Source organism: Mirounga angustirostris, unplaced genomic scaffold, assembly GCF_029215605.1.
Source record: "Mirounga angustirostris isolate CCGP_5_RB_7025 unplaced genomic scaffold, mMirAng1.0.hap1 SCAF_1, whole genome shotgun sequence".
NCBI lineage: Eukaryota > Metazoa > Chordata > Mammalia > Carnivora > Phocidae > Mirounga > Mirounga angustirostris.
Window position 1 is genome coordinate 57,000,435 of NW_026991709.1, and position 26,529 is coordinate 57,026,963.

Below are 26,529 nucleotides of genomic sequence, written 5' to 3' on the forward strand. Positions count from 1 at the left end.
TGCAGGATCATGGCAGATCCAAAGAGATCTTATATGCAAAGTGCCCAGCTGGACATTGCATACATGATAAACACTCAGAAGATTGAAGTTGTTATTTTCAGACATGAGCCCTCACCAGGGATCACCTGCGAGTTCATGATGAAGGAATGGAATGCAAATACTGGGGAGGTCAACAGAATGTCTTTGGGATGCTTTTAGCTCTTGGATAAAGAGGTTCCCATGAGCTGGGGGGTGGGGGAACAGAGGGAAAGGAGAGATCATTTTTAAAGAAATATGTACTGAATATATGATTCCTCCAAAATAAATTCTTCCTTCAGATGGGGAAATTTAAATGGAGATAGGCCAAATGGCTTTCCCACAGATGGAATTTCTTTCAGAGATAACACCTGGTCCCTGGCACCCAGAGTCCAGTAATCAAAAAAAAAGTCTCTATTCTGACCAAAAAAAAAAAAGTTGAAAACCAGATCTTATTTATGTCATTGATCCAGTTCTTTTAGAAGTCTTTATTTATTGAGAGGGTAACCATATTAAAATCAATAAGAGCAGAGGTGAAAAACGATAGCTGGGTGAATTCATCTTCTGATTTTAATTTGCCTCTTTATTTGATGAAACAAGCTATCTCAGCATAAGTGTTGAGCAGAATTGCAGTAAATCAAGTCCTTTTGCCCCCAGTGAGCAAAGGTTCCCTCCTCCCCCGAGTAATTCTCACAGCCATCCTTTTCATACACGTGGGAGCAAGGTATCATTATGTGCAATACAAGGAACCTTGACCTTTAAATATTAGTGGAAATGCAGAGTCGGCAATTCTGTCTGTATCTTCTACTAGCTTATTGGAGAATTGAGAGGAACAGTCTAATAGCATGTGAGCGGGGAAGGTGGTGGGGTGAAGGAACTCATCACCTGTGCCTCGATCTTTTTGTCCTTACATCACCGGGGGGGGGGGGGGAGGAGAAGAAAGATTAGGTTGGACTCTTCTCTAAATACTTTTCCTAGATGCCATTATCACTGGGGAAGTCTGCATAGATTATTGCGCTGCGAGAAACAGATAAAAGGCTGCTCAGAGTTTGCAAGCCTCGCCCCTGGGGTCGCCCATCCTTTCTGAGAATCTGTTGCCTTTAAATAAGGCAAATGCGGCATATGAGGCCAAGGCATTTATTATTTATGGGAAGTTCATCAAGCTCACCTATGGCTGTGGAGGAGCAGAATGGAAGCCCGTGAGCCTCAGCAGCGCCCCGGCACTCTCAGCAGCCCCCGCTCAGCGGGAAACGGCCCGCTCTGCCCCGCGTGCAGCCCCGGGGGCCGCGGAATGCTGCACTCTACACAATTGCAGTGCTATTCTGGGCAGTGACAGGCTGCAGCTCGACTCTGTGGTCATCAATCTTCAGTCAAGTAATGAAAAGATATTCCCTGCCTCACACTTGAAAGTCTCCTGTTTGTGTGGATTAACTGAACAATATATGGTGTGGTTGCTCCAGTTACCTCCAGTAGCGTTTGTGAAACTCGCTGTTCCTGGTGTTTGTCTCCTTTTCTGTGTTGTGCTTTTCTTTATACGTTGTTTTTCTCCTTAGAGTGGCCCTAAAGTCTATAGATCTTGCTTAAGGATGGTTATTATTGCTAGCCCTGTGGTAGGGTTTGAATTCCAGCATACTAAGAAAAAGATTTTTCATAAAGTAAAAGATTTATTTAGTTATTTATTTTAGAGAGAGAGAGTGAGAGAGCGCGCCGGCATGGGGGGGAGAGGCAGAGGGAGAGGGAGACTTAAGCAGACTATGAGCGAGGCCGGACTCAGGGCTCGGTTTCACGATCCTGGGATCACAACCCTGAGATCACAACCTGAGCTGAAACCGAGTCCAGCGTTTAACCAACTGCACCACCCAGATGCCCCCATAAAGGGATGTTTTTGAAGTCCACCTCAATCAGAGAGAAGCCTCCCCTCATACTTTTCCACCTTCTCCCCACTTTATGTGGCACCACCCCACTCCCCAGCCTGGTGTGCCCCTGCCTGCAGACTCTGGCCCAGGCACCGGTGAGACCCAAGGCCAGGAGCCAGAGTCCAGCAGGGACAGCCCTGCTGTGATGGGGCCCATGAGCCGGGCTGGATGGAGACGCGCTTTGCTTCGGACAGGTTAATAGCGTGGCACCCCTTCACTGTCACTTGAACCATACTGATTTGTGATGTAGAGAGAAATGCAGAAATGAGACTGTACCACACCTTTGAAAACCCCACGTGAGGTTTGTTTCCTGCCCTGGGTCTCTCCTAAGCCCTGCAGCCCCTGTGATTCCCTCTTTCTTTCCCCCTCTGATTCCCAGCCTTCCTCCCGACACCGCCCCCCCTTTCCTCCGCAGAGCACTTCAGGTCGCTCCAGCTTCTGCCTCCAAGCCTGCACACCCCAGCCCCCCTTAATACTGCTTCAGGCGTGTCTAAAACATTAATGCCAAAGCTGAAGATTTCAGCTGTGCTTAGCAAACAAAAGATACCACAGTTACCAGGCTTCACTCTGCTTAGAAGAGAGTGTGTATTAAAAAGGACTTTTTTCTTATCACATGTTCATATTCAAGAGAAAGAGTGGCCTATGTGCATTAAAAAGAGCTTTTTTTTTTTTTTTTTCCCATCTCGCATATTTTGTAAGAAATCACTGGTGAAAACCTGTGTCAGCTGGCACCAAATATGGTGTTTATCCACTGTCCCTCGTGGACGGGTCCCTTTAGCTCCTACTCTGCCGGTGCGCCCCTCCGTGCGGCTATCCCTGGAAGCCCACGGTCCTGGCAGAGCTGGCTGTCATGAGTCAGGAAGATGCCAGAGAAGGAGCGGAAGTGGCCTCCAGGGAAAGTCAGAGATGAACAGTAGGGTATCTGGAGTCCACTTGAGCCAATGATCTCTGAAGGGCCAGAGGTGTCCCTCATATTCCTTGTCACCCTGAGTCTGAGAGTGGACGCCGGTGCTAAGGGAGTGAGTAGTTCCTAAAGAGCCCTTCTTCCTAAACATGGCCTTGCCGATACGTTCCATAGGCATACCAAGGTGTAGGTTTTAGTCATTTCTGAAATTAAGCAGTGGTCTCCCCAAACCTTAGAAAAATACCCAAAGTCTTTTATCAGATGATCTTGAGTGGGAATGCTTTTGAGTACCTTCAATTTCATATATTTGAAAAATTTTTGAATTTCTTAAAAAATCGCAGGTCCACTAAAATGTAAACACTTTGAGTGAGATAATGTGTTTGAGGACCTAAACCTCATTTTTAGCTCATTTTCTAAGAAATACTGTCAGAAGATTTTTTTTTTTAATAGAAATTCTATGAAGACAGAGTTGTCTGGTCTCCAGGTAAATCGAGGCACAAAATCCTCTTATTTTCTCAGAAAAATTCAACCCTTTAAAATGGCTTAACAAGTCACCAGGCTGTCATCTCCCAAACCCAGACAGACGGACAGTTATCAGGAGGTATGGTTCAGCTGGGCCTCTGATCCCAGTTGCTGATCCCAGTTGCATTTAGGATCTGTTCTCTCTTCTTTTCCTTCTAAGGAGATGTGAGAAAATTAGTCTCTTTCATTGGTGTAAACACTTAACACCTTTTCTCTTTATAAAGCATGATACTGCTTCTCTTCTGCTGTTTGCACTGACCGTTTTTGGATCTATCGGAGCCTATACTCCTGCCTAGAAACCTTCTGGTCATATGAATGACCTAGCTCTATTAAGACAGAGTGCAAGCAAGGTTGTGGTCCTTTGTGTTTGGGTACCTTTAATATCCTTTTGTTGTTGTTTTTAGATGGGGAAGAGTCTTCATTGCAGCTGAGATCTTCTTAACTTGCCCTGAGCATTTTTTTAGTGTCTGTATTTTACGTTAATTTGGAAAAATAAATTTGACATTCCAGGCCATTTTATGCAGCATCAGCTCCAGTGGGTAACTGGCAAGACGACTGCATCTGTTTTCTTGCAAGCTGCCTGCATTACTCTGGCCTCTAATAATCAGGGAAAGAATATGCAAATTACAAATCATGTGACCCAAAGTTCAAACTGAGATAAAATAGGCATGCCCTAATTGAACACTCTGACTATTCCTCCTAGCCAATGCACACACGTTCAGTACATGTTTTAAGAGCAAGCTTGCAATGAACCAGACTATCTTAGGTGTTGATAGAAATAATATGATTAAGTCCTGATAAAAATCTGGAGTTTACATGGAGTTTAGATGGTTCCTTACAAAATGAGCTCAAAATAATAGTTGTCTTTAAAAGAAATTTTGCAGATGGGGCCCCTGGGTGGCTCAGTTGTTAAGCGTCTGCCTTCGGCTCAGGTCATGATCCCAGAGTCCTGGGATGGAGCCCCGCATCGGGCTCTCTGCTCCGCAGGAAGCCTGCTTCTCTCTCTCCCACTCCCCCTGCTTGTGTTCCCTCTCTCACTGTCTCTCTCTCTCTGTCAAAAAATAAATAAAATCTTTAAAAAAAATAAATATAAGAAATTTTGCAGAATAATTATTTTATCTATTTGAAGCTCTTTGTTGATATTAGTAAACATACTTCCTGTGAAATGGTGGCTTTTTTTCAATTCTTTTATTAAAACACACTTTTCCAAGTAAATGAAGCATGGCATTTTTTTCCCTCCTGAATAAGAATTTTTCCCTGGATTTCATCTCAGGTGGGCCAGTTTTAATGTCAACATATACCCACAAACATGCACAAAATGCTTTGGTAACGGAGAGACATTAGTTCCAAACACTCCTGTAATATCCCTACTATGAAGGCTCGCTATCTAAACATTTGCCATAACAACTTGTAAATTTGTTTTACCTGAAATTCACTAGTCAAAAATCTCATCATAGTGAATTCAGCCATGTGGTCTATCAAACACCTTTAAGTTGCAGTACATCCAGAAGAGAAGATAGAGAATATTTTGTATCCACAGCTCAGTGGCTCTCCCAGCAGGCTTAAGTTATGTGTAAGTGCTCTCAACTTCCCATGTTAGTGAGTGAAAATGTCTTCTCAAACAGTGAAAAGCCTGTGAACAAAATAGGTGAACCCAAGAGGCCTGAAAAATAAGAGGTGATAAAGCGTGTTGAGAGAGGCAAACTAACATCAACTCAGCCGTGCTCATGTCCCTGGGAGCTATGCACCAATATTTTCAAATGTGTAAGAAAATGCAGAAAAGCTTCTGAAAGTGTTGTTGATTTTAGTATTTGGTGTTTAAAATACCTTATATTATGGAAAGATTCTTTTGTTGGGTGGTTATATAAGTGTTTGAGTGTTTTAGTGGTATTTGTGAACACTGGTGGGTTGGGAAAGCATGGCTGTTTTTTCCGTTTCAAATAATGGACTACAGGCTTTTGCTCTCCAAAAATGTGGTAACATGTTTTTAGAAAGAGGTTGGATTTGTTTTTCTGTAACTGTTTTTGTATAGAAATCTCTTGAGGATGTGTAATTCTATGATGTTAAAAACAAAGTTCAAGAATACCCTTGGAACTTTCTCTCTTCTACTTTCAAATTACATAGTGTATTTATTTACTCCTGAGTTATTGACATTCCTGAGTTATTGACTAGAGATAATTCATTATTTTATGTTTAGTGTCAGTTTACACAAACTGTAAATACTGTGATCTGAACTTATTCTTTTTGATGTTGGCTTTGATGTTGGTAACCTAAGATAAACCATTGGAACTGCTAATTTCATTTTTCCCATTCAACTGCCGCAGCAGGTCGCTGAATATAAATCTTTAATGAGGTTTCACGACATTGTTTAAAAACCAGATAATATCATCCAAATGGAAGATGATACAAATTCCTTAATAGTGAAATAGTAATAGTGATGATATGTTTGAACTCCTTCTGTTGGCCAGGGACTCTTCCAAGTGCTTACCGGAGTTAATCATTTCACCTTAACCACAAACAATTGATGTTGGTATTGTTGTTATCCCCATTTTACAAAGGAGGAAACTGAGGCACATCATTTCAGTCACATAGCTAGTAAGCAGTAGAGCCAGGATCATGAACTTAGGCAGCCTGGCACCAGAGCCCGTGCTCTCATCCACTGTGGGAACTCTCCATTGCTCATTCAGTGCTCTGGTGATTCATTAAGTTAGGTCTCAGGACTCAACATTCTTCTCGCTAAATTGGCATCTGATAAACGTCAAGTCCGGTCCTTTGCAGCAGAGGAGGCAGACAAATGACTTGTTGGCCCTGGAGATACCTAGTGGGAATATTTAAAAGATAACTGGAGGGGAGCCTGGGTGCGTCAGTCGGTTAGGCCTCTGCGTTTGGCTCAGGTCACCATCCCAGTAGTCCTGGGATTGAGACTCTTGTCAGGCTCCCTGCTCAGTGGGGAGTCTGCTTCTGCCTCCCCCTGCTCTTGCACTCTTGTGCTCACTTTCTCTCTCTCTCTCTCTCCCTCTCAAATAAATAAATAAAATCCTTAAAAGATAACTGGAAAAGAGGGAATTGAGTTGGTTCCCAACTCATTGGTGTTCTGGCAGCAGGGAAGAGAACCTTCCAGTACTGGGGCAACTTACGAATGGGTGTCCGGTGAGAAGCAGTTGCTGGAGGCATTGAGAGACATGCTGATTAAGGATAAAAAGAGGTGCAGGTAGGTGGGGGGATGGGTTAACTGGGTGATGGAGATTAGGAGGGCCTTGTGATTAGCACTGGGTGTTACATGTAAGCATTGAATCACTATATTGTACACCTGAAATTAATATTACACAATATATTAACTAAAATTTAAATAAAAACTTGAAACAAACAAAAAAGAGGTGCAGGGCCAGAGGTCCAGCCCAGACAAGTCAGATGTCCATTTGCTACTGGGGAGTTCAGTCTAGAGTGATATTTCTCAGCATTTTGTTTTTTATCACTAAGGAGTCTTTTTAGCCATTTCTATCCTGTCCACCTCTTTCCCTCCCTCCACACACAATGATACTGTAATACCACAGATACACTGTATATCTGTTTAAGTACTGTATATATATATCTGTGCTTTATACATAAAAAGAAGGAATTTTTTCATCCCCCAAGAACGGATTTCTGTCCCCCTGGGGGCAGTGTCACCGCCCTGAGAATGCATAGGCTAGGGGCACAGGAGGCACTGAACTGTGTTTGAGTGAACACGGCGTGGGAGTGGGGGCTTCAGTGAACCAGCTTGGAGGGGGCTAGCGGGCTTCAAAGTCAGAAGGGCTCACCAAAGGCAGAGTAGTATCTAAGGAGGGGGCGGGGGTGGAGAAAAGAGATTTTCTTAAATATGTGAGGTCAGAAGTTTTTGACGTGGGGTCACCATCCCCACTTGCCCAATGCCACCCAGAGATGTGATAAGGAGTTTCTCTTTCTCCTATGATTCACGTAACTCCTGTCTTCCCTCCGTGGCTGAAGGTGTGTCACCATGTAATCTGAAATGCCACTGTGTTTTAATGAAATGTTCATTTCAGGGTGTGGGTTTTGAAGTTCCTGTTTTATTTAGAGACCACGTTCCCAAGAAGCTTGCTTTAAATTCTTTTTAATTAAGTGAGTTCAGGAAAAAATGGCTCCTCCAAATTGCAAGAACTAGGTAATGAAAATACTATAACTAAAAACTGCTGTGTGCTCACTTGAGATCTCCTAGTTCCCATAAAAATAAACCTCAGAAAGAATCAAGTAGCAACTGCTGTTCCAGATAAAGAGCAAACTGGTTGTCCCTGGTCCTCAGAAGGCCAGCTCATTTTCTTGTACCTGGTCTCTTCGATAATCTTGGAATCTAATGCTATGTAGGAGGAAAAACATTGAGCACACATCTTGCTGACTCTTCCCGTTCAAATCTCTTTCCTCATGATTTTGCTACCACAATGACTTTATTCTGACCTCTGTAACACAGCCCATATCTCAAGGGCCCTTATTAACCTTAAATAACCTCATTTAATCACTTACTAGAAAGCATGATAAAGAAAGGAAGTTCTCCCAATATTTTTCTTCTTCACAAACAAGCAGTGGTTATTCAGTTGGTCAAAAGGCAGGAAGCATGAATTCCTGGAATGAAAGGAATGGTGAAGATATGGGAAAGGCAGTCCACCAGATTATTATTTGAAGATTTGAACGTACTAGAAGATCCGTCAGAGTAGGTGATGCCAGAAGTCAGAGAGCTTGTTGGGAAAGGATGATCTTCTATTTAGGCAGCAGGTGTCAAGCCTGGGTGCCCAAGAGAATCACCCGGGAACTTTTCAAGTCTTCCAGTCTCAACTCCCACCCAAGAGAGAATCTGACTCTTGTAGGTCTGGGTGGGGTCTTGGGCACTGGTGGTTTTAAAAGCTCCCCGAGAGGATTCTGATGTGCACTCAAGATCAAGAATCACTGCTTCAGATTACAAAGTGCTTTCTCACATATTATCGAGGGGTTTGTACACCTAAAAAGAGGAAAAGGAAACATTTGCAATGCCTGTTGACTATATAAGGAAGAGGAAGAGAAAGAGTGGTAATTATGAAAATGGAAGGATTGCAGAAAAATAAGCTTCCAAAAATTGGAGGAAAAGCCCTCACCCTTGTAGGGCTAAAATTAGGGATGCTAGCAATCCACTGAGTGTAGAACATGAAAGAAGAGTTTGTGTGGCCATACTTCCTGCTCTGTATGGACTGTTCTTAAGATGACAATAAAATTCCCTTCCCAGAGTCCAAAAACAGTCATCTAATATTTGATGTCTATTAGTTCCTAAGACCTTATTGAGTCCACTCTATAAATGAGAAATATTGGAGAAAACAAGAAAAACATTTGTTGATAGTCAAAAAGTATGTTAGAAAATATCATGTTAATATTTCCATGTCCATTTTGGACTGTGCACATGATCTGCGTGTATAGACAGAAAATGTTCCTCCACCGTGATCCTAACAGCTTTCAAATAGTTCTAATTAATCATTCCACAGATGGAAGTGGCAATTAACAACCTTGGTTATAGCTGAAGGAGAAGTAGAGCCAACGCTAGGCTCTCAGGCTGGGGGAAAATAGAAGTCAAGTTACAATGAGGCAGAAGAAAAGTTAAGTTGTGACCAGGATATTGAATTTTAAGATTTTGCAAGTGGGTGATGACAAAGCTTAGGCTGTGGCCAAGAGAGTGAGTGGCAGCTACTGTCAACAAAGTAAAGGCTAAGCTGCCATCTCCCTGTCAACCAGTAGATGAAGAGGGACAGTACTTGAAGTGAAGAAAAGAAAATCTTCCAGACCCTAAATATTTAAGGTCAGGAGTCCCAATTAATGACCCCTCCTCCTTCTAGTTTCCAACTCACAGAGAATGGCTAATAATAACAATAACAACAGTTCAGCACTTCCTACATGTCAGCATTGTTCTAAGCACCTTGAGCACTATTTCTGTGACAAGAGGCACTATTAGGCCCATTTCACAGATGAGGAAATAGACGAAGGGTAAGCAACTTGCCCAATATGGGTTGTAAATGCTGGGGAGAAGTTGTAGACAGGGTTAGGGTGAGAGAATATTTTATGGAAAGTTAAGTTCAGCTGAAGAAGTGAACAAAATTCAGGAGGAGGCCTGCCTACCAGTGTGTACTGCACACCAACAGATGCCAGGCTTTGTGTGGAGACCTGGTGAGAGATGAGTCTAAAATAACACACTGGGGCCATATTGAAGAGTTCTGAACAACAGTGCTCAGCATTGGAACCTGATTTGGGAGGGAGGAAGGATGAAAAAAATGACATAATTAGCACTGTATCTTGAAATGATTAGCTTTCGAATATGAACAAATTGGAGAGAAGCTGGAGTGAAAGGGATTACATTAGAGTCCTTTTGGTCCTGATTATATGACAAATAATGAACATATGAACCAGGGGGGTGTCAGCTGAAGGTTAGAGGAAGAGACAGGTTTGATATATGTTGCAAAAGTCAAATGCAAAGTTTTGGTAACTGGGTGGATGAAGAGTATGGGTGGGGGGGAAGGGGGACAGAATGTAAGTAGAATCCAAGGTTTCAAGTTCAAGTCGCTGCACTATTGGCAGAAATTCAGAAGAGTCACTTTGTGGGGTAAGAGGGACAGCATGAGTAGGTGGACTCTGAAAATCTGTAATCTGCTGTGTGAGCAGGTCATCAAGGTGGGAGACCTCAGCAGGAAGTTGGAAACAAATCTGGAATTTAGAGGAGTTTGAGCTTGAAGTGAAGGTTTTGGTGTCGTCCACACGAAGGTGCTATGGTAAACCTGGGGAGCGGATGAAATCTCTGGAAGGGGGAAAAGGAAGCAAATAGAGAACAGATCCTTGGGAAATATTTAAATTTGGGGGCAAGGAAGAAGAGGAGCCAGCAAAGGAGACAGGGGGAGAGGTTAACAGAAGGATAGGAATGTCTAAAAGTATGTATCACAGAACACAAGGGGATGGAAGGTTCCAGAAAAAAAAGCTGACTTAGCAAACCCTCAGAGAAACTAAGAAAAATTAAGCCATTAGGAGTTGTCAGTTGAAAGGTTATGAGGATCTAGAGGAGCCATAGGATAGGAGGCGGCCTCGGGTGGGAAGGAAGGGATGGAGCATAAGAGACAAAGCAGGGCTGCGCCACCTTTGAAGAGTTTGAGGGTGAGGAAGAAAGCGAAGACACAGTGGCTGGAAGGGCTAAGACATGTGAGGGAAAGTGTTTTGTTTGGTTCTTAAGTTAAAGGGCACCTGTTAAATCTACTTTAGAGATAAAGGAGCCACAGAGAGGGGTGAATGAAGACACATAGGTACTGCCAGGTGGTAAAGCAAAAATAAGTAAGCAGCAAAAATATTTCCGTGGCAGAAATCACAGCAGGATGAGGTCCCAAACTTCTTCAAACCTGATCATAAAACTCACCGGCGGGAGCAGCTCATGGAGCTGCCCTCCCTAACTCCCACGCAGAAATTATCACAGAAATAAGGCAAGGGCCAATTAAGAGGTTTTCCCTCCTCCTCTGGTGGAATGCATGACTGTAATGCATGCATCCCAGGGCAGAGGGGAGGGGTAGCTCTCACTATCGACAGTCTTAAAAAGTAAAATAACTTCCATCGACTCTAGGGAGAAGAAGAAGTTTTGCTAATGACTGGGCTGGAAAATATTAGGATTTTCTTTGTATATGTACTATTAGCAGGTTGCATAATTTGTAATTATTCTTTGTGCAGGAGAAGGGAGGGCATTTTTATCCCATGTTTTGAAAAAGAAAGTTAAATGCACTCAGGCACTCAGGCTTGAATGTTACTTCACTCACTCTGTAGGAGGCAAAAGCTTCCCAGAAAAAAAAAAAAAAAGGAGGAAAGCAAAAATACTGATAGTGGTTAACGAGTAACGTTAAGTAGGCTTTGACTGCTGTGGGTAGGCCTGGGTAGGACAATGCTGTAAAACATTCTGCAAACAATCGGCTCCATTGCCCTGTCCTTTCCTGTCAAGGTGGTGGCACTGGGCACAGCACATCAGAAAGGAAAAGAGGAAGCGGAGAAGGAAACAAAGAGGCAGAGACTGAGTGTTCCTAGGGAATGGGCACACCCTCCCTCTTCTGGGGGATGGCTGGGCACCACGCCTGCCCCTGTGTATCCAGAAATGGTCCCTGGGGCCCCATCGCTGTTACATTGCCGCACAGCCTTGGGGCATGGAGAAGCGCTTGGGAGGTTGTTAGCACATCTCCCTCCGGAGATGAGACCAGGCTTAGCACCAACAAGAAAATACCAGAGGGGATTGTCTCTTCTCCATGCCTGGATAATGGCTATTTCCTGAGACCCAGGGAAGAATTAAATTCAACGTGGGCCTTGGGCGCACTTTATCACACACTCCCACCCTGAACAGCTGGGCTGCTAGTATAATTTAAAAAGAAGAGAGAACTGGTCGTTCACCATTATAAATCTCTCAATGAGGAGGTAAAAAGATTTCCCATTTCTGTACAAGCCAAAGGAAGCAGAGCATTAGGCAAGTATCCTGTGAGTCTCATTAACAGAGACAACCAATATGGAAAATCCAGGGGGATTTGCTCCACATTTCTATTAGTAATAGCATTTTTTTTTTACCTGAAATATGCAGCAATTTTCTCGCATGTAGAATTGACTTTGCCTAAGGATTAATAAATATGCTTTTTCTTAATAGTTACTGAGTATCCTCCATGTTCTAGAGACTACAGACAAATAAAACATCGCTGGTCGCCTTCTTTTTTTCTTCTTTTGCTTTATTTCTGAGAAGATAAGATAGTAAAGCCATCCCAGACTGATTTATTTTAAAGAACATGGAAATAATATGATTTTAAAATTGAGTCAGAAGAATAATTAATAATAGCCAGCTAGTATGAATTAAAAATTTTGATTCTAAAATGGGCAGTAATGGTTAAAAACGAAGCTGGTAGAGTCAGAAGAAGGGCAGTTTCCTCCTCGATTTATGCGGGATCCCCAGTGTCAGAGTCAGTTCCAGAGCTAAGCGCGTGATAATGGGTGGCGCTACATAGAAACCCATGACCAGTGAAAGATATTTGTGAAAGATCATTTTCACCTTGAGTAACTACTGAAGTGTTTTTCTCACCGTAGTTAGAACTGTGTCTCTTGTGGTCTCTTAGACTTTATAACAATAAGATCATCTCAGTGTCTGGGTGGATAACTACCCTCTTTTCTTTCAGGCGGAGGAAAGGAACGTACATTTGCCCATTTAAGAGCAGATTTGGCTTATTAAGATATGTGTCCAGAAAGAAGGCCATCTGTGTAAGCTGTGTTGAGCTTTTAAAAATGATGACCTGATTTGTCAAGAAGTCATTCCTACTGAGTCAGGTTTTCATGATAGTAAAATAGTGTATGTATGATAGCATAAAAAATAGTATACAAAATAGCAGTTGTTGTTTTTTTTTTAATTCTGCCTTTCCTAGAATGTAAATGCCTGTCTGAGAATTCGACTGCATGAATAAAGCGGATATGGTGGCATCGAGTGTTCTTCCGTAAGAGACACTTAGGCAACCTCCAGGTTGTCTTCTTATGAATATTCTTTAGCAAACATCTTCGTTTTCCCACCATTAATGTATTTCCTCAGAAGAGCCTTCCGTGAAATGAAATCACTAGATCAAGTGGTATGAATATTTTAAAGCTCCTCTTTCCAAACCCGTTTCTAAGGAGCTTTCCAAAAGGGTATTTATTAATTCACCTTACACTAGTCATATGTGAGAATTAGAGCTGTATTCCAGGCTTACCGAGCTGCTAATAAGACCACATTAACTTTTATTTGCACTTCTTTCTAGTCTAGCAAGCTTGAAAACTTTTGCAAGAATTCGCTGACATTTTTGTGTGTGTATTTGCTAATTGTTTGCTGCTTCCTGATCGGCGGGTTTATCCTTCCCAGCGCCGGTCTCACCTGCTTTCCCATTTGTTGCTTCGCACAGGCTCCCATGATTCGTTCAGCTACTGGGTAGATGAGAAGTCCCCAGTGGGGCCCGACCAAACCGCAGCCATCAAACGCCTGGCCAGGATCTCCTTGGTGAAGAAGCTCATGAAGAAGTGGTCTGTGACGCAGAACCTGACGTTCAGGGAGCAACTGGAAGCCGGCATCCGCTACTTCGACCTACGCGTGTCTTCCAAACCCGGGGATGCCGACCAGGAGATCTACTTCATTCATGGACTTTTTGGCATCAAGGTCTGGGACGGGCTGATGGAGATTGACTCATTTCTCACCCAACACCCCCAAGAGATTGTCTTCCTGGATTTCAACCACTTCTACGCCATGGATGAGGCCCACCACAAACTCCTGGTTCTCCGGATCCAGGAGGCCTTTGGAAACAAGCTGTGCTCCGCCTGCCGTGTGGAGAGCATGACGCTGCGAGCCCTGTGGGAGAAGAAGTGCCAGGTGAGAGGAGACAGACCCGCTTACAAGGGCAAGGGCAAGGGCAACAACGGAACTCTGCCACCTTTTCTGTCTCAGCCGCTGGACGGCAGCTCACCACAGGGCTCTTGGCTAGAAGGCAAAGATTATTTGGAGTGTTAAACAGACACACCCGGAGTCCTGGGCTCTTGGATAGCTTCATACTCTAGGATATGCACACCAGTTCCTGGGTACCGGTGAACTGGGATTAACACCTGCCAAATAGTTACAATTGGTTGGGCAGCCTGTTGGAAGCATCTGAATTGACTTTGAGTGGCCTGGCCAGAACCAGCCCAAGGCAACTTTGTGAAATTGGACCAGCTGGTGATTGCCATTTTTTTTCTTATCTCCCATAGAATCCTTTCTCAGGCTCCTACTTCCCCTCAGGGATAGGTGGGCCCATCCTGCCTTGAGCTCAATGTCAGATAATCCCTGCAGGGGCTGACAAAAGCCTGTAAGTGATTCATCTCAGAGGTGTTAACATTTTAAATCTTAACAGATTTGGGGGCCCGGCCTGAGAGATTGAAGGAGGATCCAGGCCGCAGAGTATTCCCAGGTCCCCTAAGCTTAGAAGAGCCCCCAAACCAAGGCTTTGAGGGACATACTCAAGAAAAGGAATGTGGGCATCAGATACATGCTGCTCTGCTCCCACAGGATGAAAGACTGTGGGAGAGGGGAGCTTCAGGAAAGGTCAGCGTCCAATTTAGACTCGCTTTAAAAGAAGAAAGAAAGCAAGTCCCTTTTTTCATTCATAGTTGCTCACTTACTCAAAGGTACATTAACCAAAGCATCTTAAAGAGGCAGCTATTTTTGAACTTGGGGAAGAGCTTTCAATTAAAAATTAATTAAAGATTATTCACTTGCAAATATTCATTGAACACCAAGTGTGTGCCAAGCACCAGTCCAAGCACTTGGGATAAATTAGTAAATAAAACAAAGATCCTTGCCTTCATGGAGCTTTCATTCAGGTCTAAGAAATAGATGATAGATAATTGCCATAATAAATACATTACATAAAATGCTAGAAAGTGATATGAGCGATGAAAACAGAAAGGTAAGCGTGGTTAGGAAGAACCAGCATTCTGTGGGTTGGAGGGTTGGTCTCAGTTTTAAATAGGTTGATGAGGGTAGACGTTCGAAGGAGTTAATGGAGTTAATCGTGTGGCTGTTAGGGGAAGAGCTTTCCCAGCAGAGGAACCCGCCAGTGCCTGGTTCTGTTTGAGAGGAAGCAGGGGCCATGGGGCTGGAAAGCAGAGCGGTGGGAGGAGGTCAGAGGTCATGGGTGATGCGGTGGGAACTCAGGCTTTCACTCTGAGGGAGGAAGGTTCTGGGAGGGTTCTGAGTACCGGGTGCTGTGTCCTGAATTACACTGTAATAGGATCTCCTTGGCTGCTAGGAAGAAAGCAGGGGGAGGAGGGCAGGGAAAGGAGGGGAACCAGTGAGGAGCACTAGTGGGAAAAGTGGTCAGATTTGGGATCTATCAGAACTTAGAGCCAACGGGGTTTTCCAATGGATGGGATTCAGGGCACAAAAGAAACAGGCTCCAGGGATGGCTCCCAGGTTTGGCCGGAGTAACTGGAAACCCCAGGTGGTTTCGCACACCTCTGAAAGGGCTAATGCCTTTGACACCACAGAGGCTAACGAGTTAGCTGTCAGTATCTGTTAAAATTTAAGCCGCTTTTCCTCACTAAAACTTTGTAAATGATGTTTTGCCAAATATTTATCACACCTCTGCCCCTAACCTGGGTTGATATCTTTTCAGACTCACAGGTCTAATTTGGAGATTTTTTTTTCTCAGTGGTGTCTCTCTTACAATATGAGATAATAGTAATACCAAGGGCACCTTAACAGCTAACCTTTACTGAGCCTTTACACTGTGTTAGGTACCTGGATTCGCGCATTTAATCCTCTCCACAACACGATGAGATAGGTGTTTTGTTATTATCCTCATTTTACCGATGAGTAAACTGAGGCATGGAGAGACTAAGCGACTTACCCGAGAGAACATTCCTAGTGAGTGGCAAGAGCCAAGATTGAGTCATACGCTGTTTGGCTCCATAGAGCTCCCACAGCTTCTGATGCTATCCCAGGGCTGACCCCTCATCGTGGTGGTTTTCACAACTAGGAGCATAGATTATGCTAATAAAAACACCTTCTCCTTATTCGTGAGCCGTTATTATCAGAGGGTCTCAGAGGTTTCACAGAACAGAATAAAGGGCTGGAGATCTGTAAGAGGGCTTTTGAATGTGCGATTCAGGTAAGGTTAAATCTCAGTACAGCTAAGTTTGACAATCAGATATCTGTTATAAATACAGTTTTATAATTTTGCGCACAGATCATGTCCTGAATGGACTGCCATAGTGCATACCAAATTGTTCCGAAGTCTGCAGGAGTAACAGGTGTCTTCAGGAATAATGATGAGGGGGACAGTGAATTTCTAGCAGCAGAGTGATGAGCTATCCTTGTTTTTAAGTATGGACTAATCTGTGTCTTCCAAGTACAACTACTCTGAAAATTATGAAGGAAAGACACTGTGATGACCTGTCAGAAAAAGGGGAGTGTCATCCATTTGCTCTTCTTGCTTTCCCCAAGTTTTCCCTGCCCTGTCTCTTCTTAAAAGCTAAACAGAGACCTCACAGTCATCAGGGATCTATCTCCTGCGGGGGGCAGGGCCCTCCTGGTGGTTATACTTTAAATATTCATTATGTAATGAGCTGCCTTGCATGGAACCCCCTGAGTATTTTATCACTACAATTTCATAGCAAGAAGTGTACTACCATTCAGTCAAATTTCATTTACTCAACAATTACATCACAGCTCACTGATAGGTGTACATCGCAGTTATGGGTTTTGACGTACAGTGAATTAGAAGATTTAATCTACGGTTTGGCAGTATTTCAAATCTTAATGAGAAGGTGGGAGTCCGTAACACCTGTAAAATACAAAACAACCCATACACAACTGCAAGATAAAACTGCCTCAAATGTACTGTATGGAGAAAGGGGTTTGTAAGCCATCAATTGAAAAATAGCACGTAGCACAAATCTATAGTCCAGGAGCCTCCAGGAAAGGACCCATCAGAATAAGAGGAGGTCAATCGAGGAATAATTTTCAAAAGAAAGTAGATTTCAAATCTGAGTCTCCAGAGAGAAACTGAACATAAATTGCTGAGCTGGAGGGGAGAGTATTTCAGAGAAAAATATAGCAGAGCGAGGTAGGGAGGCAGATGCAAAACACAGGCCCTAGGGCAAGAGTTACTGCCCCTAGAATCCCGTGGAATAACAGTTGGTTTGCTGGGCCAACATCCTCGTGTAACCAGAAATTCTCCTTCCAACCCTTATGGTCAGACTGCGCAGGCGCTTGAGGAAAGGCCTAGAGCCCCTTTTGTACAACGCGTCCTATTTGCACCTTTTCTAAGGCAGAGCAAAGAACAGCACTGCCACTGCCCAGGGCGCCCGGCAGCTCTGAAAGCCAGCCCCGACAGGGAAGGATCACACAGCCTCCCGCCTCTGCCACCGTCCGTTCCACAAGACAGCGTGCCTCCCTTTCGGAGGCAGGAGACCCCAGCCTCCCAGCTAGCCAATTACCGCGCTGGCAGGGAACCCTCCCAATCGCCCCGACAATCTGCTTACTCTGAGCCTGTGATTAACCTCATTAACACACGTGTTTACCACGGGCATCCTCAGCAGTCAGTGAGACGTTACTCAACACCACTAAAAACAAGGTAACTATTCACCTGTTGGGTGCATCCAGCCTGACGCGCCCGAGCTCCGGCGCGTTAGTCATGCACCTTAGTCACGAGCGCAACACACTGGAGACCAGACACGCATTCAGAGCCCTGCTTCTCGGGTGCCCGGGGCATTATGCTCTCGGGCCAGCTATCTGAGGATTGCAGTCCAGGCAGTGTAAACACGCGGGACATTCCTTCAGGAAGAGATTACTGGTGCTTGGCAGCAGGGAAAATATACTACTTCTAGAAACCTAAGCAGCAGAGCCCTGAATTGGGACGATCAAAATAGCAACTCCCCGTCCCTCGGCTGCCTGTCAGAAACTAATTAATGCTGTGGCTATGGCTTGCTAATTATTTTCAAAATCACCACCAGCCCCCAGAGGTCCCACTGGAGACCCATCGCCTTCTGGAAGTCTGCCCTGCCTGGAGTAGCGCCCTCCCACCCCCTCCTAGGAAGGGTTATTCGTTCAGTGGCTTGGCTCGCGTGATTGAAACTCAGGGTACTCCCAGATTAGTGCAAGGTGTTGGTCTCAACCCCAGGAGCGTCAGTCTCCCGAGCATGGCAGTCATACCTTGTAGACGGCGCGAGCCACAGGGCTCTCCATCCGGGGCTCAGAGCCCCAGGGGGAGGGGCATGGGTAGGATTGAAGCAGTCTGTGAATTTGGATGGGAAAAATCTACATATTTTTCCCTGTCACCTGTAACTGAAAATTCATATACCCACAGTATCGGCCCTACCTGTGACTTTGTCACCATAGAAATCACAGGTATTTCCGTATCACATTCCAGTTATTTGAAATACCATTTATACTCATCATTAACTCAAAATGATGGAATTTATTAGACTTACAACAAAGTACTTTTATTTAATGTATTTATTATGAAGCATGTACACTAATTTATTACAAATTTAATAATATATTGATAGCTATATTTTGGTCTCATTGATTTCCTTTGTAATCCTGTCTATTTTATTTTATACATTCATTTAAAATGCAGTCTGAGGGCGCCTGGGTGGCTCAGTCGGTTGAGCGACTGCCTTCGGCTCAGGTCATGATCCCAGGGTCCTGAGATCGAGTCCCACATCGGGCTCCCTGCTCTGCAGGGAGCCTGCTTCTCCCTCTCCCACTCCCCCTGTTTGTGTTCCCTCTCTCGCTGTGTCTCTCTCTGTCAAATAAATAAATAAAATCTTAAAAAAAATAAATAAAATAAAATGCAGTCTGAGAAGGGGTTCAGGATTTTACCATACTTCCAGAGGTGTTCGCAATAAAAATAAAGAATTTTCATGTTCAGACATACACAAGTGCTTAAATCTTTGCTTATTGATTTCTCTAAATATACATATACATAAAATTCTTGAATCTCTACATGCTTATACGTGTTTGCCTTTAATCCTAGCAATCAGGGCAAAGCCAAGGAATTAACATTCAGCTAATTCATCAATTGTTCTCCTTTTTCTGTTTTGAATGTCTCAGGTTCTTATTTTCTATCACTGTCCCTTCTACAAGCAATACCCCTTCCTGTGGCCCGGAAAGAAGATCCCAGCGCCCTGGGCGAACACCACAAGTGTGAGCAAACTCGTCCTCTTCTTGGAGACCACTCTGAGTGAGCGGGCCCCGCGCGGCTCCTTCCACGTCTCTCAAGCGATTCTCACCCCCAGAGTGAAAACCATCGCCCGAGGCCTGGTTGGTGGCCTTAAGAATACCCTGGTTCATAGGTAAGAATTTGCTTCCACCCCACAAGTAAGGTTTATGGTTGGTTGGTTGGTTGGTTTTCTTAAAGGAAACGTATCTTGATTCTCTTCTGAATAAACAGCAGTAAAATCATAGAGTTTGAAGATTTTAGGATAACAACAAAACAAACACCAAAAAACCTTACATTTGAAAAAGCTGTGCATTTGAGGCGGTTTGCATTAAATGTGGCCAAAGGGCCTCTAAATACTTTGTTAAAATATCTAGTAGACCGTAAGTATTCTCTGAACTTTGATGCTCAGGCAAAGCACTCTAAGCCAATGGCAGTGTGTTCACTTCTGGTGTGTGATCACATCCCATACTTGCCCCGCCTTTCAGCGGGCCCAAGTACTCAGTCATTTAAAAAGCATTAAATGAGAACAGCTGTGCCAGGTGCTAGGGATTCAGAGGTGACCTGCAAAGGTTTGTCCCTTCCATAGCGACAATGAGTCCTGAGAAGCAGCTTCGGATGGTACCTGCCGCACCATAGTTTCACATACTTCCTCAGAGCAGAATGGATTCTGACCGCACCATTAGGCAGGAGAAGCTCCAGATATTTTATATTAGATGATATTCTTTATCAAGGACACCACAAATGATAGGTGTCATCAAGAAAAAGCATGACTTGCGTATCTGTACATATACATGTGCGTGCGTGTTGATGTGGGTAAAGGGAATGTTATCAATACACTTGCAGAATAGGGCATCCTCCCAATCCAAGCTGAGGAAGCGAATATGTTTGGATAACAAGGGCTATTTACAGGACTCGCTTCGGTTCCTGAGTTCCAGGTGGTAAGCACCAGTATTTAGGTAGTGAAAGATTCTTCCAAAAATGTGTCTCTGCCTATCTGGTTCTGAGTTTGGATAGCATCACTCCAGATAACAGGAGTTCATCTGGCAAGAGTTCAGATAGCAAGAAGCACCCGAACTTTTATTTCCTGGTGAAAACTCCTGCTTATCTTGTCCATAAACAAAACGAGAAACCCTTACTGTGGGGCTTGACTCAGTTCTGACTGAATTACTCGTGCTGAACTTGGAAAAGAGAATGTCATAAAGCAGTGCTGTAGCTCGGAAAGATCCAGAATGACAAACTCTTCCTTGTTTTTTATGTTCATGTAACACACCATTTTCCTCATGCGTTTGGCAAACTTGTAGATTAATATTATTCACTTATTCATTCACGCATTCATTCAACAAAAAAGATTGAGTACTTAGGAGGAGCTGGGTCTAAGGATACAAGGGAAACAATATAGTCTGTGTCCTCATGGAACTTAAGTCAATCAGGAAAAATAAACATGTAAATTTCTGTAAAGCAGTGTGAAAATAACATAATAAAGTCTGTGCAGAGAGTTGTACTAATAAGGGAGAGAAAGTATTTAAGAATAAGGATAAGTTATATCTGTATACTGTATTTAGAATATAAATTACCCTCTTGCGGATGATTTCATTTGATTCGTAAATCAAGCCAGCCTCCAGGTCTAGAGAGCATTATTGCCCCCATTTCAGCGGGACTCAGTAAGGCTAAGTGACCCAGACCCACATAGCTGGAGAGAGTCAATAATATGCTCTAACTCTGGACTTCTGACGGTTGTGCTGTTGCCCTTTTCCATATTCACCACTGACTTGAATATAGCATATTTCATCGCTCTGCTCCTTTCTGCTCCACTGGCCTGTAGTTGTCTTACTAGTCCCTGAGTCTGGTCAGATCTTCCTGGACACAGCTGTGAACCCCCAAAGTCGCGATGCTTTTCATACCCGTAAATTCCTAGAACTTTAATCTGGCTGCAAAGGAAGCACAAAGCTTTCACTTAGTGATAATGATGGCGGCATGTGCCCAAAGCCAAGGGATCCTGGCATGCCGGAGCCCTCGCTGGTGGCAAGCGGATGTCTCAAGGCTGGAAGGATACTTGGGCCTCTCCACTCTGCTGGTCTCAAGAATATTACAGGGAGGCAGCATGCATTCCTAGGCCTCCACATCCACTGCAGGGAGAAACAAAGTCAAGAGTTTGTTCCCAAACGCCAGCAGGACGAGTGGCCGTCATTTCCTCTGGGCAATTGAACAAGCGTAGGAGAGAAGCATTTCTAACACCCAAGAGCTCTGACCTAACTGAGGTACAGGGGTGCTCTCAGACTGGTTCCTGACCACTGGTTACCAGTTTAACCAAGAGGAAAAAGATCAGATAGGTGTATTTTCCCACAATTGTAGAGGTGATTTTTTTTTTCAGCAGGAAGTTAACTTAACTCTTAGGTGAAACTTTGGACCTGAGATCTTGTTTGCTTTGGTTCATCACCCTGAAAGGAAGGCATGAAATAGAGCCATTCTGACTGAATTTCTATGGTAGATTTCCCTAGATTCTTAGAAACCTTGCACTGCCACTGAAATCGAACGAAAGCAAGATTTGCCTAAGCTCAAGCACAGAGCAGCCATGGAGCCATAGAAGGGGACACAGACTGAAGTCAGAAGCCTGAGACTGAGGCCTGATCTGGTCCCTGGTATGGGCTGAATTATGTTCCCTGGAAATTCGTATATTGAAGCCCTAGGCCCCAATTATCTCAGGATGTGACCGTTGGAGATTGGGTCTTTAAAGAGGTGATTAAGTTAAAATGAGGCCATTAGGGTGCGCCCTAATCCAGTCTGACTGGTGTCCTTAAAAAGGAGGAAATTTGGACATACAAAGAGACCCCAGCGGTGTGTGTGCTCAGAAAAAAGGTGACATGAAGACACAGCAAGAAGGCGGCCATCTACCAGTCAAGGAGAGAAACCTCAGAAGAACCCAAACCTGCCAACATCTCGATCTTGGACTCCCAGTCTTAGAACTGTGAGAAAATACGTTTTTGTTGTTGAAGTCACCCAGTCTGGCATTTTCTATGGCAGCCCTAGCATACCAATGTAGTCTCTCAACAGCAGGGTGGCCTTGGACAAATTTCCTGAGCTCTCTGAGCTGTCTCTTTCCCGCCTCTTAAAGGGTTCGTATGACTGCACAAAACTGTAGAGTCTTAGCATGAAAATGCCTCCCATGGTGACTGGCACAAATAGGCACGCCGTCTCTGTCTGTAAAGAAACCTGGGAACACAGAGGGTCAGGCTGCTTCTCCGTGGGCTTCAAAAGCAAAGGGAAGGGCGCCTGGGTGGCTCAGTCGGTTAAGCGTCTGCCTTCGGCTCAGGTCATGATCCTGGAGTCCCGGGATCGAGTCCCGCATCGGGCTCCCTGCTCGGCGGGGAGTCTGCTTCTCCCTCTGACCCTCCGCCTCTCATGCTCTCCCTATCTCATTCTCTCTCTCAAATAAATAAATAAAATCTTTAAAAAAAAAAAAAAAAGCAAAGGGAAGTTTCTAACCGACTGCTCTGCTTATGGGACCTGGTGCTTCACAGGCCTGTTGGCAATATCCGGCTCAGCCGTCTGCCCTGATCTCTCCCTGCTGAAGGCCAGGAGTTAAGAAAATAAAATGGCTTCTCCTCACAGGCAGTTGTACATTTCCCTGTCCTTGTACGTAATCCTGGTTATTTGATTCTTGCCTCGAGGAAGGTGGATACATGCAACCCGAAGCTGACATAGAGCTCTTTGTCACCGGAGACCGCAGGTGGATGCCTTTCCCACATTTCTCTGCTCAGGCTCCAAGGATCCCCTGTGGTTTGGCTCTGGCTGGAGTCCCCTGGAGTTGCTACCAAGCTTTTAGTTCTCATTTCCCCATGACGACCAGGAGATGGCGCCAACATTTCATACCTAAACACTGACTAGGGGATTTTTTTTTTTCTTTTCTTTTCTTTTCTTTTTTTAAAGAAAGCTCTACACCCAATGTGGGGCTTGAACTCATGACCCTGAGATCAAGAGTCACATTGCTCTACTGACTGAACTAACCAGGCGCCCCCTGGCTAGTGGATTTTAAAAAGAAGTGTTGGGGCACCCAGGTGGCAAAGTCGGTTGAGCGTCTGACTCTTGGTTTTGGCTCATGTTGTCATCTCAGGGTTGTGATCTCAGGTCGTGGGATGGAGCCCCTAGTGGGGCTCTGCGCTCAGCTCAGAATCTGTTTGAGATTCTCTCTGCCCCACCCCCCCCCCCCCCGGTCTGTGTGTGTGTCTAAAATAAATAAATCTTTAAAAAATAAAGTAAAAGAAAAAGAAGTCTTGAATGGGTCAGGCTCAGGACTATAGTGGCCTTCTTGTGGGCCACTATGTATTGCAGGTCTCTATCGTCAAGGAAAGACTACTTGTGGCGCTTTGTTCTTGGCCTTCAGCTATTTCTACCCTACACTCTACCATGTATGAGTTCTTTTCTCGTGCCAAACACTCACATAGTGCTTGCTATATCCCAGGCAAAGTTCTAAGCACTTCACATATATTACCTTATTTAATTCCCCCCCCCAAAATCTACATGAGATAAGTAGTAGTTTTATCCCCATTTTACAGGGGGAGAGACTGAGGCAGGAAGAAATTGAATAAGTTAAGGTCAAATTGAGGTTATTAAATCTTTGGGAGACCCGGTTAAAAATGGACTTACTCCTGTGATGGCAGCTTATTAAATCCTAATTAACCTACTAACATAAAAATGCAAATTGGTTTATGAGATGCGTTTTATAGCCCATGGCCAGTTCTCGAGTCCACTGAGTGAGGGAAGTGACCCAGGACTGCTCATTATTTTCCTGAGAAGAGGAAAAGAAATGCTAGCAAGGCCTGGACAGGGTCATCTAGAAGGAGATTGAGAGGTCAGGATGTATGCTCAAAGGGAGGGCAGCTTGGAAAGAGAAGATGACAACCAAGGAGAGCGTCACCAGAGGAAGAGAAAGGGGCCCCTTAAGATAAAAGTATTTTTATTTTTGACCTAGAGCAAATCCTTCCTAAAAAGTCTCCAGTCCCAGGATGGCTGGGTAGCTCAGTTGGTTAAGTGTCTGCCTTTGGCTCAGGTTATGATCCTAAGGTCCTGGGAATGAGCCCTGCATCAGGTTCCCTGCTCAGCAGGGAGCCTATTTCTCCCTCTCCCTCTGCTCCCCACCTCCCCACCCCTGCTCTTGCTCGCTGTCTCTCAAATAAATAAATAAAATCTTAAAAAAAAAAAAAAAATCTCATCCCTTAACCAAATCATAAGCTATGGCTTGTGTCCTTAAAGTCTGCCCAGATGCCAGACTATGCAGTACACTTCACTTCGCCCTCCCCTCTGCCCTCCATGGTATTTACATTTCCTGCTAATACAGAAGGTATCACATTAAATTGTTGTCATTTGTTGATGTCACTAAGTGTTGAGCTGCTTCAGGCAAAACATTTCTGGATATTACATGGAAAATCCTTGAATTGTAAAATGTGACCAACCGACTGTCTTTGTGAGACCACTGAGTAAGCAGTGGTCCATTAAGAAGCCACTCATACTTCTGGAATAACTATATCCATATGGGAGAAGTGAGCCCCACCCCTACTTCATACCATATATAAAAATTAGCTTGAGATAGATTTTGGATCTAACAGGAAAGCTAAAGCCATATGCTTAAAGAAGAAAACAGGAAAATATTTTTGTGACTTGGGACTAAGCAAAAGTTTCCTAGATAGGTCACAGAAATTATAAAAGAAAAGAATTTAAGGAATTGAGCTCGCCAAAATAAGCCATTAATAAAATTAGTAGACAAGCTATAAGCAAGGTTAAAATATCAAAAAGCATATCCAAGAAAAGACTAATGTCTAGAATATATAAATAACTTCTACAACTCAACAATTAAAAGAAAAAGGAAAAAAAGAAAAGAATGGGTAAAAGAATTGAGCAGGTACTTTCCAAAGCAGACATACAAATGGCCAATAAGTACATTACAAACGGCTCAGCCTTAGTAGTCATCAGAAGAATGCAAATTAAAACACTTAGATATCTTTACATACCCACTAGAATGGCTAAAATTAAAAAGACTGCCAAATTTTGGAAAGGCTCTGAAGCAACCAGGACTCTCATACTTTGTTGATGGGATTATATAATGGAACAACCTCTTTGGGAAAAGATTTGGAAGTTTCTTATAAAACTAAATGTAAGCCTACCATGTAGTAAAGGAATTTTAGTCCTTGGTGTTTATCCAAAAGAAATGAAAATAAATGTCCACAAAAAGACTTAGATAAGAATGCCCATAACAGTTCTAGCCATAATATCCAAAAATGAGTAACATCCCATTTATTCATGAGTAAGAAAATGGATAAACAAACTACAGTACATTCATGCAGTGAAATAGTACGGTAATTAAAATGAAGAACAAGCTGCTGATGTATGCAACAACATGGATGGATTCCAAAACCATAATGCTGAGTGAAAGAACCTCACACAAAAGAATACATACTGCCTGAACTCCCATGAAGTTCTAGAACAGGCAAAATTTTTTTTTTAAAGACTTTATTTATTTGACAGAGAGACACAGTGAAAGAGGGAACACAAGCAGGGGGAGTAGGAGAGGGAGAAGCAGGCTTCCCGCTGAGCAGGGAGCCCGATGTGGGGCTCGATCCCAGGACCCTGGGATCATGACCTGAGCCAAAGGCATCCGCTTAATGACTGAGCCACCCAGGTGGCCCCTAGAACAGGCAAATTTAATCAATGGTAGAAAAAAAAATTAGGATAATTGTTGCCCCTGGGAGGATGTGGGCTGGGATTGATGAGGAAGGTATATGCAGGAACCTTCTGGGGCGCTGGTAATGTTCTGTCCCTTGATATGGGTGTACATTACGTACATACATTTGTCACAACTCAACTAGTGTACGCTTAGGATTTGCCCATTTTATTGGGTGCAAGTTTATGTCAAAAGAAATATTAAAACAAATATTGAGTCCTGGTTAATGATATGCATACGGGGTATTTGGGGCATGTGTATAGCTGTTTGCCATTGGAATTTGTCAAAAATATAAGATGTTTTGATGGAAGGATAGAGTGATGGGTTGATGGACAGCTATGTGGCAAGCACGTACTATAAAATGTTAGTGCTAGAAGCTAGGTGGTGCATGCACTACCTGTATATTTCTTTCAGTGTTGCAATATGTTTGAAAATTTTTGTGATTAAAAAAATTAGAGAACTTACCAATAATTAAGCTCTTGATCTTAGTCTTTCAAGGTCCTACTGACATGGTTATCTCTTTGGTGCTTGAGGCAGATAATCTCCTCTTCCAGAGCAGAAACCCTGAAAGTGCAGTTCTCTATTGGAATAGACGTCACTTCATCCCTGAAAGAGATCTACAGCTTCAACGGACGAACTGTGGGGGACTTGTGCTTTTATTGATGTACTTTTGTTACACGAATGGAAATGTCTTGTTTCCATTTCTGGAAGAGTCCTTTTCAACTCTAC

The 26,529-nt window shown here is 43.7% G+C and overlaps 1 protein-coding gene and 1 long non-coding RNA gene across 4 annotated transcripts in view; one reads left to right on the forward strand and one right to left on the reverse strand.

Moving 5' to 3' along the window:
- Positions 1 to 26,529, forward strand: part of PLCXD2 (phosphatidylinositol specific phospholipase C X domain containing 2) — a 49,583-nt gene that overhangs the window by 16,881 nt on the left and 6,173 nt on the right. The window contains exons 2-3 of the mRNA XM_045902833.3: positions 13,296 to 13,756; positions 18,977 to 19,218. Coding sequence (XP_045758789.1) covers positions 13,296 to 13,756; positions 18,977 to 19,218 — 703 coding nt within the window. The remainder of the gene's footprint in view (positions 1 to 13,295; positions 13,757 to 18,976; positions 19,219 to 26,529) is intronic.
- The window catches only part of LOC123863367 (uncharacterized), a 46,906-nt gene continuing 33,976 nt past the window's right edge, over positions 13,600 to 26,529 (reverse strand). For 2 of the 3 annotated variants that reach the window (XR_010410668.1, XR_010410658.1), the window contains one exon: positions 13,602 to 13,735. This is a non-coding gene — a long non-coding RNA (uncharacterized LOC123863367). Of the gene's footprint in view, positions 13,736 to 26,529 lie in introns of all 3 variants that reach the window. The other variant, XR_008504997.2, reaches the window with a different exon arrangement.